The sequence below is a fragment of the Thunnus albacares genome, chromosome 24, assembly GCF_914725855.1.
Source record: "Thunnus albacares chromosome 24, fThuAlb1.1, whole genome shotgun sequence".
Lineage (NCBI taxonomy): Eukaryota > Metazoa > Chordata > Actinopteri > Scombriformes > Scombridae > Thunnus > Thunnus albacares.
Window position 1 is genome coordinate 5410863 of NC_058129.1, and position 14936 is coordinate 5425798.

A 14936-nucleotide genomic window follows, 5' to 3' on the forward strand; every position below is an offset into this window, starting at 1 on the left:
AGTGGAGACATTTGTAATACAGTAATATACTTTTCAACCTCTGAGCAGTTTACAGCCTCACTAATCTTGATGCTATGTGAACGGGCAGCTCCTCAATCTCTTGTATTTGTGGTTGAGTAAGCATTTCCACCAAATATAGTATCCCTATCCAATCATCTGCCATGTTCGAGGGCTGGCATTCCTCTCAATTAGCCCGACGCCCTCAGCCATGAGGAGCGTGGCCCAAAGGTTAACGAAGACCGGAGATAACCACCGAATGCAATCATCGACACGCTACCCGCTCAGCCTGCCTCCAAGCTTGGATCTCTTTTGCGCTTGGCGTTGTTTGCTGATTGGATTTCTGCTCAGTTTAGCCTAACACTGGACCTCCTTTCATTACAAAGCCCCCCCCCCCCACCGACTCACCCAACTCAAAGCTGATACCTCCGCCCCAGTCTCAGTCTCATTTCCTCTCCTATTGGTTTTTAGAGTCAGACACACTTTCTCTACTTCAGAAAAAAAATGCGTTCTTTCTTCTTTTTTTGGATCATTAGGAGGGGTGGAATGGTGTGATAGATTCACACATCTATGTCACTTTGACGAGCATCACGGCACCTGCCTGCCTGCCAGTCCGCCTGGCGACGGAGCTGCCAAATGCCTTTGGGGTATTTTTATTGCTTTACCCGCCAAGCATCTGCTCCCAATTACCCAGAGAGGACAGCTCTGATGCTGGACTTTAAAGCAAGCTAACGGGCCGCTTCAGACAGCCGAGAAGTTTGTGCACTAATTAAACTCAGCGGAAGGAAAGCGGCGAAGCCAAGCCGTCAGTAATGAGGACCCCCCAGATCAGAATAGGGTCAGCGGGCCTGGCGGAGAGATTCATTATCAGGCGCATCAGCTAATTATCAGCAAGGCAAAGCAGAGGTTCTCCCACCAGAGCAGGTGTGATGGCTGCAGAGGTTGTCAGGTTGCAGGAGGTGTGGAGATTATAGGGGTGGGATTCACACCATGGAGAAAGGCAAGTCTGGAAAACCGTCTAGTAAGGGCTCTATTTGACTCAAGTCAGACCTCAGTATTTCTCACTAGTTGGTGCTATTCTCGGATGCTTTTTGGCCCGGGGCTCTGAAATGAGCCGAGCCTGGATGCGCAATGACACGCTCGTACAGCACATCCACTCAGGCTTTGCAGAAGGTAGCGGGAACGGTCACAGTCATCACAGTGTGATCGCTGGGCAGCAGTGCACGGTAAAATGATAGATATGGATACCTGCAGGGTACCTGCTGCTCTCTTTTTTAGATTGTTAGCTTCACACTGTCAATCAAGGTCACAAGCTTCAGCAGAAACAAACAAGATGCTGTTAAATATGGACTTTGATGTTTTTAAAGTATTGTTACCATTTGACTTCATAAATAAAACAACACTAACAGGTAAAAAAAAAAAAAAAAAGAGCAAGAAATGCCAAGCTTGAATAAAAACAGTGTTACATAAGAATAAACCAAGCAAATAACTCAAGAATAAAACAGTTGAGAAACTGAACTTTTACTTCCTGCAGTAATTTGGGCTGCAGCTGTCACTTTGACAGGTAACCAGCCTGATATTCCTCTTGAACAATTCTGAAAATGTTGTGACTATTGTCAAATCTGAGTACATCAGCCCAGTCATATTATCATATCCTGCTAGGATGTTAAAGTCTTAAAAACCATTCAAACTATTTTGAAATTTGTAAAAGCCCTTCATCTTTATGAAGTTGTCGGTAAATTCTGGGATTCATCGGGTTGGTTGGGATTCAAAAGGTGATTTTCTTGTACCTGGTGTCATTCAAAACCAAAATCCAAAAAGAAACAGCACACACCAATCATATCTCCAAGTTGTGAGTTATTGATTTGCTCTCACTATCTGCTAGCTGACAAATGCGCCCCAGTCGCTCTGTATGCTCTCTCCTTTTAAAGTCCGGATTCTTGACATTCAATAGAGAATCGATCACACAGAAAGGATGCCGCGGTGATTAATTGACTTCTTCACTGATCTAGCCGATTCCTCTGTGTGTGGTCTACCAGTGAAGTGATGGATTCAGTAGCTCTCTTTCATCTGTGTCTATTTCTGTATCTGTGTGTGTGTGTGTGTGTGTGTGTGTGTGTGTGTGTTGCCAGGCGGGAGCTGTGAAGGACTACATTAAGATGATGCTGGAGGCAGAGCAGCTGAAGTTCCTTGTGTTCGCCCACCACCTCACCATGCTGCAGGCCTGCACCGAGGCCGTCATCGAGGCCAAGGTAACCTCAGGCGGTCTGGATCTCCTTAAAATGTGTTAAAGGGGTAGTAAGCAGCAGCTGTAGTAGCACTTGTTGGAAATACAGCAACAATGGCGTGATGTGTTTGGGAATTATTTTAAATAGAATGGAGAGTGCTTGATGGACAAAGGAAGATGTCCTCATTAGTGTTTGGGTGAGAGGAGGCCCTTCAGAGGGAGCTGGAGTCAGCGGTTAGATACTAAAGGTGTTCCAGCAGATTTCTCAGCATCTGGCAGAAATGTGGATACAACACAGAGTTAATAAGTGCAGGACAACAACAAAGATGAAAGAATAAAAATCCCAATGCGTGCGGTGTGGTTTGATGTGCTGGATGCAATTTCAGGTCACTGACCAGCTTGTGTCAGCTCCAGCAGCGCCCTGCATTTAGAGGAAACCTGAAGGAAAATAAAAAGCAATATCAGTCACTGAAATATCTTAATTTGTAAAATACAGTGGAAACACAATCTAGTACCAAAACCTCACAACCCCGACAAGATTCACAAGGTTATCTATCTAGCTAGTTAATTGTCTATCTAGCTAGCTTGCTATTTAGCTTGTCATCTTTGTAGCTATGTAGCTAGCTATGTAGCTTTCTAGGTACTTAGTTTTCTAACTATCTATCATAAATACTGATGTGATACAATTTCCAATCTGTAAAAGTTAAAAAGTAATTTCATCAACTGAGGACTTAAGATAGGAAAAATTTGAATCATCAGAATTGAAAAAAAATGTTTAAAATGTATGTGTTAATGTGTCCAATTACTAAAAGGTTTTGGTCTTGTAGTAGCGGACTTGTTTGTATTTTATGTGCACTAACTGAAACCCGGAAAATGCAGCTGCCAGTTTAACATCATGTGTCTTTGCCATTAATTTCCTTTCTTATTCATAATTTCACTGGTTTTGTTAGCTATGATCAGTCAGAGAAGCAGCTTTGCTTCCTGTTAACTGAGCCTGAACACAACACTCTTAAGCTTCAGTCTGATTTCCTAAAACCAAGAGGTGGTTGAAAAAGTACTAGATTTTGTGTTATTCTTGTGCTATCAATCACTTTGCAACAAGAGGGAACAGTGTTATTATATGGTTCATATGTCATTCTGACATAAATGTTCATTTCTGTCATTTCCACCTAATATTTTAAAGTTTTTTTCCAGCTGCTAAGACCCAAGTTGCCCATTAACGTTTACCTGGAAGTACTAAATGTGCTCAGTGTATTCATATTTCACTTCTCCTTCCATCCATAGCCCTGCTGTGCTTATAAGTCAAACCGCTGCCGTATCTGTGATTGACTTAGAGTACTAAACTGTAAGCTCACAAGTTGGGTTTGTGCTTCAGCGGTTGCTATACAGCAGATGTTAGAAGTCACGACTTATTTGTCTCTTCCACTGATATGCAAGATTCAGATGCACAGAGTTATTCAGGTACAATAATTGACATATAATATTTTAAAACACACTAACAAAAAAAAAAACTTTATAAATCAACATCCCTTAACTGTCAAGAGTTGAAGGACTCTATGTATTAGTCATCATCTATGAGTATCAATTTTTTCCTCATTCTTGAAGAAAAGTCTACTTTTCGTCACTCACAAAGTAAACTTTACTTCCCCAACTAATCTCCCAAGGCCTATTTCACAAGTCATCACAAGCAAACAATATCTCTTAGCTCGGCGCCGGCAACCTGTGAAAGAGTTCAGTGTGTGTGTGTGCGTTAGCGCGTGTGCGTGTTTGCGTGTGTCGCAGGGGTCGAGGAGGTGTCAGCTGAATGTAATGCAGCGGTACGACGTGTGATAACACATTCCTTCGCGCGTTCGCACTCACCAATTAACAGAGATGGGCTAAAAAAAGCAACGACAGGCAAACGCGTTGTGATGAGAAGCTCGTTGCAGACCAGAGACAAGTGACTGCACTTCAGTCACATGACGTTATTGCTGCTTTTATGCTTCGTGCTCTCTCCCACTCCTCACCTAGTGTCGAAGTGGTTGGACAGTTTAATAAAGTTATATTTTAAACTAATAAATACAGTGTACTTAATGCAAGAGTGATGCAATGCTGTTGAAAATGATTTCTGACTGTTTTTTTTATAGCTTTGACATGTTTAAACTTGGTGGATGCTTAATTCTTTGACAGCACATTTGTTTGACCTTTATGAATCCAGGAAAAGTCAAGCAGGCCTCTATGTGCTTTCTCAGCAAGGTTCTCCTTCATATTCATGCAGTTACAGTTACATTTACATGTGGGAGCTGCACAGTAGGAACACACTCCTACTGTCGGCCACTGAGCAGCTCTGCAGGACCGATGGACTGAAATCAAAAGAGTGCGGTCGCCACAGTGCATTAGCAGCTCAGCGAATGTCAAGTTCAGGTTCAGGTTTAATGAACACACAGCCGCTGGTTTCTTTGTTTGGTGTTAGAAAATGTTAGAAAATATTGAGCCATTACTAGTGCTCCAATTATCTTTATTTTATTTACTGAAAGCAGCTCCTCTGCTCATGTTTTCTGTGGTGTGTTCATTCACACATCTGCCATTGTTATATCTATAGTATAGAATACAGATTAATGAAATGCTCCCTGCTTTTAATGTTCCAGCACAAATCTGCACCAGCTTTTTAAAGACAGACAATATCATCCTGCACAAATTGTGTGAACCTTTAGTCGATTCAATGGAATGTGCAAACAACCGTAGTTACAATGTGTCCTCTAATGCACTTCAGATGATGGCCAGACAACACTGTCATACTAGTGTACATGTGATGAGTAACATTTCTCTATGAAGACTTCATTTATCAGAAATTTTGATTTATGTTGAAATTTAAAGAGAGGCTATGTAACTTTTGAAAGTAGTTTATTGTGGCTAATGTTAGCAACTTAAGACAGATATTACTATATAACTGACTCACTGACTATATGACTCTTCCTTAACTGTGCTTCTGTTACAGTACATTTTAACATTTCACAGATAAATATTTCAATGGTTTTATCACAGAGAACAAAAGAAGTAAACACTGTTTCTCATACTCCTTTTAGGCATTTGTTGCTCTCCACCAACTTCTGAGGCATATATCTGGCTCTTTAGCTGCTAAATGCTACACTATGTTCACCAGCTAGTCACTAATTTTGTCTGTCTTCTATTTGGTGTTGGGCAGGGAGTGTACAGTGAGTTTATCTAAGCTATTTTTGCTGAACACAGCCTTCTGCTGCAGGAAAAGATTTTAAGAGTGCAGTCTGGGCTCCAGAAAACTAAAACAATAAGCTAAAAGAGGCATAAATGTTCAGTTAAGTCGAGGAAACTACAGAGTTGGGTAATAATTCTCTGTGGGTTTGTCTCTACTAGTGACCCCTTTCATATCACACAATCATTATACCCATTGTTAATATAAAACAGATTAACTAGTGCAGCTTTAACACAACTGACTCAAGAAAATCTTGTGAAATGAAGGTAAATCTGTGCCACTGTCCTATAATCCTGTAAACAGAAGTTACATATTCTTTAACTAGTTACTTTTCAAAACAGAAACGAAGCTATTTTGCTTTCCTCTACATGAAACAGGTGATTCTAAAAACCAGCATTTCATTAAGACTGCTGTCATGCAGATGTTCCATTAGCTGTGTCCGAAGTTGCTCAACCATCATCCACTGTGAACTGAGTTTTTTGTCTGAAAATTCAATATTCTGGTAAATATCTTACCTCTGTTCACACAGGCTGGTTACATCCGTATCGATGGCAGCGTCCCGTCCTCAGAGAGAATCCAGCTTGTCCACAAGTTCCAGAATGACCCAGAAACCCGAGTGGCCATCCTCAGCATCCAGGCAGCCGGTCAGGTACATGCACACACATGCTAGTTGAGTGATTAAGTAAAGCTGGTTGTTGCATTTTGCTTTGATTGAATAATAAAAACGCAAACATTATACATTTCCCTAACTGTTGTAACCACTGAAAAGAAAATCTGCTGTACTAATGTAATTCAACAACAAATAGGCTAAATAGAGTCAGCTGCTGCGTATTAGTAATAATGACGACTATTGTTGCTTGTAGTGAATCATAATCAAGGTTTGTGTAAGTCGAAATAAAGTTTGAAAACCTGTTTTACTCTTTAATGACAAACTTAATAAACTCATTGACATCAATTATTCTGAGTGACTGAATATATTCAGGAATATTATGCATTCTAATCAAAGGAAATAGGTGCTTGAAGTACTTATATCGCAATTAGCTGCTCATATTCTGATATTAAAAAGGATTTCACCAAATTAAATTACATTGGAAATGGACTGGTGTTCCATTTAAGGTGGTTGAATGAGGTATTTTTATTCTGATTAAGCCATTGTTACTGTGTGTGTGTGTGTGTGTGTCTGTGTGTCTCCTCTCCAGGGTTTGACCTTCACTGCTGCCAGCCACGTGGTGTTTGCCGAGCTCTACTGGAACCCCGGCCACATCAAGCAGGCTGAGGATCGCGCCCACCGCATCGGGCAAACGTCCTCCGTCAACGTGCACTACCTCATCGCCAAGGGCACCTTTGACACCGTCATGTGGTCCATGCTCAACAGGAAGGTGCCGTGCGTCCGTTTAATTGAATGTGATGTCACTTATATTGCTCTTGTATTGATTAGCTGCTCCAGTGTGTTCTATGGAGACTACAGTATGCAAACATAGCCTAAAACATGTCAAACACAGCAACAACGCTGCTTTCTTCTCAACGTCGCAGTATTTATCTGTCAACTCTGACAAATCTTTAGCTTTATTTTCTGCATGTATGCAAATAAACTCCGAAGCACATCAGTGACACTGATTTGCATGTGAGAACAGGCTTTGGGGATTTACATTGATAATAATAGCTGTCAAGATTTGTAATTAAAACTGAATAATTCCATCTTCCGTCTATGATAGTGCTCATTTCAGAGCAGATGTGATTTGTGAAAAAAAAAAAAAAAAATTACCACACCGTCATGAAGTTTGAAGGCGAATAAAAAATGAATAATGTCTATAATAACAATAACGTCTTCACCTGAATGACCTCTGTGTCCCATTGTTGTCGTCCAGGAAACGGTGACCGGCAGCACTCTGAACGGGAGGAAGGAATACCTGAAAGCCGACGAGGGTGACAAGGACAGGTGGGAGTTCCTCAACTTTGCCAGCGCGTGGAAGCCGAGTGACATGGTGCTGCCGCTGGAGGGGAAAGACGATGTGTTCTTCACTCATGTGAGTCATCTGGAAGAGTTAAAAAACCATCAATTCTCAAGGATTGTTTTATTTGACCTTTCTTTAGTTTAATTTGGAGAAACTTAAGTGAAGTGTTTTATATGTATCATTGCAGAGTGGATATTCAATATCTGAGGAAGTTTTGACAAACGAGGGCAGAAAGTTCAAGTTTTTTAGCTGCTTTTATAGAGAAAGCTGCATTTAAGGACCTTGGGAAAAGAACTTGCTCTAGTGGGGCTGTCTGAGTGGAGCTTAATAAAGGAGCTAGACCAAACATACTTTAAAACTAGAAGAATGCACTCAGTAGAGTGAAGATCCCCGCCAGATGTGTCTGGGAGCACGTGTAGTCTCAGTTTTCTTTAAGATGCATAGAATATTGTAATGGTATTGTAACCGAGCATCCTCCTGGGTTCACCGAAGTCCAAACTTCTCACTTTAAACATTACTTATTTAAAACATTTTGTTGTAACACACCACACAAAATGAAACGGCAAAGCTAACAAAAGCAGGGATTTATTCATCTCGTGTCTTGCCTAACTTTAGTGGATCATAACATGTGGGGCGTGGAATTAATCTGCAGATGCTCCGGTTCAAGATGAGACCAAACTTTTCTATGGATGTCAGGTTTTAAACCATAACAAAGGCCAAAACGTGGCCTGCAACAGACTAGTTTTTAGCCTAGCCGATTGCCAGAAACGGCTTTTGCTGCAGTTGTTGATCACTTGCAGCCCCTACCAGTCGGTTAAGAGGATTGAGGAGTCAGCAGTCAATGGCGGTGTAAACACATTATAAAATAGGTTTTTCAACAATTATGAATCACTGCAACTACGGGAGGTCCTTGAGCATACAGTCAAATGTGCACAAAACATATTAGGCTGATGGGTCCATTAGTAAGCGAGATTAGCTGTGGATACACACACAACCAAAGAAAAATAATAAAATGTTCATAACTAAGATCATATTAGGAGTGGAATAATAATTGTGGTGGTAAGATTTACTCTCCCTTTTTTGTAGACAGAGTAAAATGTATTAATGAAGAAAGAACATGAAGTGAGAGCTGCATCTTAATTAATGTAATAATGGAATAATAATATCTGAGGGTTGTGATGTTTAATAACGTCACTTTTTGCAGTTTTTCTCAGTTGCTCAAGCACATCTCCTGAAACACACGCTGAATTCTCAAAACGATAAGTGCAATCACCACATCAGTTTATACTGTGAAGCGAAACACTTGTCACCCTCTCCAAACATTTAACATCATTCAAGCAAGTCAAAAATCCCTCTACAGACTGACTGCTGATAAACGCAAGTTTCTCAGTCACCTTTCCAGTACGTCTCCTATTCACAATGAAGTACTGACGGTGATGTAAAACAGAAAATACAGAATGAAAGCACAGTCAAAACTAATGTCTCAATACAACAAATTCATGAATACATTGACATTTGGCCTTACAATACACAAAAAATCTTTTTGTCACGGTGCAACACACCCTTCTGTATTCAGGCTGTTGTCCCTCTGATGTCTGTCTGCTCCATATTCAGCATCTGTGGTACCTCAGTAAAACAGTTTTGCCCTCTGTGGTGTAAATATGTTCTAGAAATGACAGAACATGAGTCACCCCGGTAAACTATGTGATAAGTATGTGATAAGTTGAACTAAACATTGAGAAGAAGCTGCAATATTTAGCTCGTGAGGATTTATATAATGAGCATTTTGATACAGAAGCTTGCAGGTAATAAATACTGTTTGAAAAGCAGTGTGATCCATTTTTCACCGTCACCTACAGTAGGCACAGTAAAAAAAAATTATTATTTCTGAATTTCATGTGAAAGCAACAAGTAATACATACTATTTTTATTGAATTTGATGGCATTAGGGGGAAAGTTTATACAAAGGAAGTATTATATGTGAAAAAAACAACTTACAGGTTGCATGACACCCCATGTATAGTGGATTACTGCAGCTATTTGGCCCATTGAAAGAGCTGTGCAGAATTTATGATCCGTATTTGACAACAGCTTGTATTTGTAGCAAGTATTTTTTTGGAAAACGATGTTACTGTCAGACATTTCAAGAAGGGAACAGCTATATTTGTGCCTCACACTGCTCTAACTATTCATTATTTGTCATCATGTAGTTTTTATGATTCTTTTGAATGGTACCAAGGTGCAACTTTGCATCAGAAAATGTTGTTTTTGTGTGCTATGAAAGGGTAAAATGATTGCCTCGTGACAACGGGAAGGAAATGTGTCAGTGATGCTGCTTTACAGGTGGATTGAAACCTGTCGTGCAAATCTTAACCGGGTGCATCTCTTTTTCTTAGTTTGAGAAGGAGAAGCAGCACGACATCCGTTCCTTCTTCTCCCCGAGCGCCGGCAAGGAGAAGAAGAGGAAGCGAACGGAAGATGAAGAAACATCTCCCTCCGTCTCCTCAGAGACGACCGCCGCCGCCCCGGCTGACGGAGGAACAAACTCTGAGAAGAGAGAGGAGGAGAAGAAAGAGAAGTCCTGCTCCCGAACCCCCACCGCACCAGACAAGGACTTCTCCCCGCAGCTGAAGAGGCTCCGGACGCCGCAGGCCACACCGAGCCCGAAGTCTCGATCCGGGGGGAAACGGAGGTCGGCGGCGGCGGCGGCGGGGGGGAGCTCTCTAGTCTCCTTCATGGCACCGCGGAAGCTGTCGGAGCCCGACCCTCCTGCTGAGAAGTGGAACTGTGGGGCCTGCACATACTCTAACAGCAGCCTGTTGCCTTACTGCGAGGTGTGCGAGTTCCCACGCTCCTCTTCTGCTGTCACATCAGGTAGGATTGACACTCTTGAATTGAAACAGATTTTTCCCTCACCTACAACCACTATGTGTTCCTCTATTTTTTCAGTTTTTTTTTTATTATTATTCACAAACTTAATTTCACTGATTGCAAAACAAACTGGATTCCATTAAGAAAAAGATAATATTCCATCAGCTCGGGCTCGAAATGAAGCACCTGAAGCTGAAATCCATTCATTGCTTTTTTTTTTTTTTCTTCCTGTCAATATCAATCGTAGCAGTCTGTTGACATAATACTTTTGAACAGCATTACCAATTTCACCAGATGGAGATGCGTGATAGCGAAAGATGGAGGCAGGCTTGCCAGAGTCTGAAATAGCTCTGCTCAGAGAATATTGTCTGTCTCGCTCTCTCTCTGCAGATGACAAGGACACAGTATAATTCTCACCTGTCAAGCTGAGAGAGAGAGAGAGAGAGAGAGAGAGAGAAAGAGAGAGAACAGGCGCTTACTATTGCTGCAAATGTCTTGCACAAAGTTGGGAAAAGTTGAGCTGGCTCTGGGTGATATCTCTGACAGCCTATGATTGTATCTTGCAAAAGAGGGGGGGAGTCGTTATGACCTGGCAGACTGCAGGTCCATGCTTTTTAAATGTCTGAGATGCATCAGGAAAATATGCCAAAATTCTGCAGCTGTTAAGATTTTGAGCAGCAGAATTTTAGTGCTGCTTTTATTGCGGCACGTTGTGCAGAATTTTATGGTTGTATTGATATTAGAGTCCTTGTAATTTAAAGTCAGACAAACATATATATATATATATATATATCTGCACACTTGCATGAAAGTTTCCTCCTGCAGAGATTTCATTACAGATTTCACTAGTTCTCAAAGTTGAAAGGATACTATAAAAAGGTTTTGAGGTTAGAATAAAGGAAAATCCTCAGTAATTAACAGCTGTATTTTAAATGGAAACTATCAAGATGAATTATGAAAAAATGACCTTTTGGAAGGAAACACTGCTAACCAAACTTTTTCTGACAAACAGCTGTTTTTTGTATTTCATAATTAAAATCAAAAATAACATGTGGAGGCAGAAACGTGAGAGAAAAGAACTGGTTTTGTTTGTTCTGTGTTACATAAGAAAATGTTGATTAATTGATGAATTGATTGAGTCATATTCACCTGGCTTAAAGTCTGATTTCCCTGTGCCTTAATGTGAGCAATACTTCCCAAAATGAGGCGTCTAAATGGCACAGAGCCACAATATTGTGGCTATTTTTCATAAAAAAAAGGAAGGTTGCATACCCGAGGCTGGATAGACAGACTGACTAACCATATTTTTTTTCAGCTATGTAGACAGGCGGTGTGTTTAGAAATGCAATAAGATATTCATTGCCACTGTTGCACAACACCTGAGGACATTTTATCAATTGAAGACCTTCTATATTGAAATCTTTGATTTTACTAGAAACCTTCTCCGCAGTAGAAAGCAGTCAAGGAGTTGATATAAGATGCGAAAAGGATCATGTAGACAACGCCTGCATTATCCAGACATGTTGCAAATATTTCACATCGATATTTAGTATAAAACTGGTCATTTTTCATCTGTGTGTTTTAAAAAGAAAGATTGACACCGTACTTGACTCTCAGGTCTCTTTGTGTTAATATGAGATCTATATTTAGTACAAGTATAAACATTGGCTGTACTGAAGGTCTGTTTGCAGCTCGGTCCATTGGAAGTGAGGATGGTGCACTTAAAACACACACGGTTCAAACAACCAGTACCTCAGCCTTTGAGCAGCAAAAAAAAAAAAACACACCCACACTCCCACCCACACACACTTTTTTTTTTTTTTTTTTTTTTTTAACAAAATTCACCCCCCATTTCATGCTCAGCTGCAGCAGATGCTTGATAACTATTCAGCAATCACACTCTTCTTTGTCACAAGCAGCACTCTGCATTCACAGCAGCAGGCTGTGTCAGCTCGCTAGACAGGGAATTTAACAACCTGCTAAATTTGTAAATGACAGCCTATGCTGAAGAATAACAACTGTATTTATGGAGATATCTCTCAACTTGGCAAGTTGCAATCCTCAGCGTGAGGAAATGTAAGAAAATAATCAGGTCAGAGCCTATAGTGTGACATGAGGAATGCTATTCCTTCAAGAGCAACAATTTCTCACAGTGACTACAAAGGAAGGGGTGACACAGTGTCACAAGTTGTGTCACTGGCATTGAGACATGTTGCAGAGAATTGCAGAATACTAACACATGATGCAGAAGAAGAAGTTTCTAGGCATTTGGCTCGGTGTATCTGAGCAGCATGGCAAACATACAGCGAGGCAGCAGCTGTAGAGGGAGAACAGGATATTGGTCTGCTGTACCGTCAGGCGTTTGTACCAGAATGAAATGTACCAGACTGTAACAGAATGAGATGCATGAAATGAGAAGGAAAAGAAAGATTTTTATGATTCAAAGGGAAAGTATTAAAGCTTGATACGGGGAAAAAGAAACGGCAGGTTAAAGTGGTAAATTGACCCTTCGCTAAGTCCCGTTCCCTTAGCTACAGCTGCTACATCTGTCAGGCTTTCCCTTCTCTCTGCACATATGCAGTTTCCAATGATAATGGTGGCAGGTTTAGCACTCAAAATTCATTAAGATTTTTTTGAAACGATGAGTCTTCAATTTCACAAAAACCAGCACACCACAGTCAATTTTGTAAGCTGAAACGACAGCTGTCGCTAGCAGGTTTTAGAAGCGTTAGCCAGCAAACTAGCGCTAGCTAATGAACACTAACTGTGAGTTGTTTAAAAACTGGCTGGCTGACTTTCAAATGTTTCCAGCTGACTTGTTTTAAAATGAGAACCCTGTTAAAGGAGTTTTACATGCACATAATGGCTACCTATTGATATGATAGTGATATTGTGTGGAAAAAAACAAAAATTTGCCACCTAAAACTTCTGCTTTAAGTATTTTACAATAGAAATTTCGTTAAAAGCACTTTAATCTAGATGAGAATAGTCCATAAAGAACACGGTTTTCTAAATTTCAGCTGACTGGAAATATGGCAACTTTTACCTAAAATATTTTGCTATAGATTAACCATCCAAAACAGCTGTGACTTACTGGTGATTTTGAAGTTGGGGTTTCTGTTGGTGATGCTTTTCACTTTATCTGCTCAGCCACGGTGGCCATCACTTCTCATGCTTACCACCATTTCTTCCCTAAAACGTAGAAAACAAGAAGCTTTTCTGACACAGCAGGAAGGGGAAACTTACTAGATTCCAGATGTTGAGTGAGGGATAATCAACAAGTAGGTGTGTGTTAAACGGTTTTCAGGTACAAAGTGAAGGCCAAGAACCAACCAACGCGAATGGTTGCTTTAAATGATTTTAAGCGCCTTAAAACCATTTAATGCACACCTACAAGTTGATTATCCCACTTACACCATGGTCATTTGCCAACAATATAAAATAAAAGCATTCACAAATTTTTGGTGAACAATTTACACTCGAAATCGAAAGGTTATGAAACAAGAGCTTACTATTGTCATGACAACTTGCCACACTGTACTCACCACCAGACTGAACCGAGGCATTAATTTCATGTAAGGTGTCATTTAGCATGACGTCTCCAAATCAGTGTTTTGTTTTTGATAAAGAAAGTCTCTCAGTATATTAACTGCCCATTTTTGTTGCTACTTTTGTATTTATCTCATCCTCCTCTTCCTCCATCATTTTAAGCTCTTCAGGTGTCAGTTACTTGTGTCGTTTTTTCGCTCGGTTTCTTTCTTGTCTCCTCCATCTCTTTTTCCTCTGCTGCGTCTTATTCTTCATAAACTTCATAACGAGTAATCCTTGACAGCTGTGCTCTTTAATGTTGCTATGGTTACAGGTCGGGTAGCAGATGAATTTAGAACGGTGATTAAACTTGAGCCGAACTACGTGTGCAATACGCGGTTTTAACGCACACCTGCCGGCCAATCAGAAAAGAGTATTCACCCAGACCATGTTATAAACAATAACAACAGCTTTCATTAACTGGAGACAAATTGAATCACTGTTGTGCTATATGGTCAGTCATGGAGAATTGTTTTTAATTAAACTGTCATGGATTATTACTTCTTTTATGTGACAAGGTTTGGCATCTCAGGTGTCTGAACCCTTTCCTGTAGTTGATTTAGCACCAGTGAGCAACCAGACAGTTGTGTGTTCAACCATTTTTTCGGGTGGAATCGGTAGTGTTGAGTTCCTGTGTTTGCAGCTTTTTCAGGACAGGAGCGTGGGCATGCTTCAATCCTCCTGCTCTTTCACCGGTAGACCAGTAATTTGTCTCTACAGCACCTACTGTGAGAGATGTATACAGGAAGAGAGCAATTTGGATATCTCTTGGCTCTCTAGACCTTTCAGCTGGCTCTCTATCCTTGTTCTGGGTTTTTTTTTTCTGATTTTTAGCATTTAACAGCGCTGTCCAGTTGAATCTTTAAACGCTTGATCCTCATCTTTGATACTTTGCTGTCACACTCCGCAGCTGTTTGACTCCCTGCAGACTTCAATAAAAGCTTTTCTTGTTTTATTCAACCACTGAAGTGTGTTATTTTTTTTTGTATGAATCCTCATAAGCTCACGCTGTCGGCTCACGCGTAAGATCACATTTTTTAATGTGTCTGTGTGTAGCAGTGTGTTAACGTGTCTTGATTTGAAATGC

The 14936-nt window shown here is 40.6% G+C and overlaps 1 protein-coding gene and 1 long non-coding RNA gene across 4 annotated transcripts in view; one reads left to right on the forward strand and one right to left on the reverse strand.

The window, feature by feature from the left end:
- The window catches only part of zranb3 (zinc finger, RAN-binding domain containing 3), an 83709-nt gene that overhangs the window by 27313 nt on the left and 41460 nt on the right, over window positions 1-14936 (forward strand). For all 3 annotated transcript variants that reach the window (XM_044345323.1, XM_044345321.1, XM_044345322.1), the window contains exons 9-13: window positions 2130-2249; window positions 5965-6084; window positions 6635-6814; window positions 7304-7462; window positions 9787-10264. In XM_044345323.1, the coding sequence (XP_044201258.1) occupies window positions 2130-2249; window positions 5965-6084; window positions 6635-6814; window positions 7304-7462; window positions 9787-10264 (1057 nt within the window). The remainder of the gene's footprint in view (window positions 1-2129; window positions 2250-5964; window positions 6085-6634; window positions 6815-7303; window positions 7463-9786; window positions 10265-14936) is intronic.
- LOC122976694 lies at window positions 2264-6033 on the reverse strand. Its single transcript, XR_006401017.1, has 3 exons — window positions 5951-6033; window positions 2620-2662; window positions 2264-2496 (listed from the first exon to the last, which is right to left on the reverse strand). It is a non-coding gene; the product is annotated as an uncharacterized LOC122976694 (long non-coding RNA).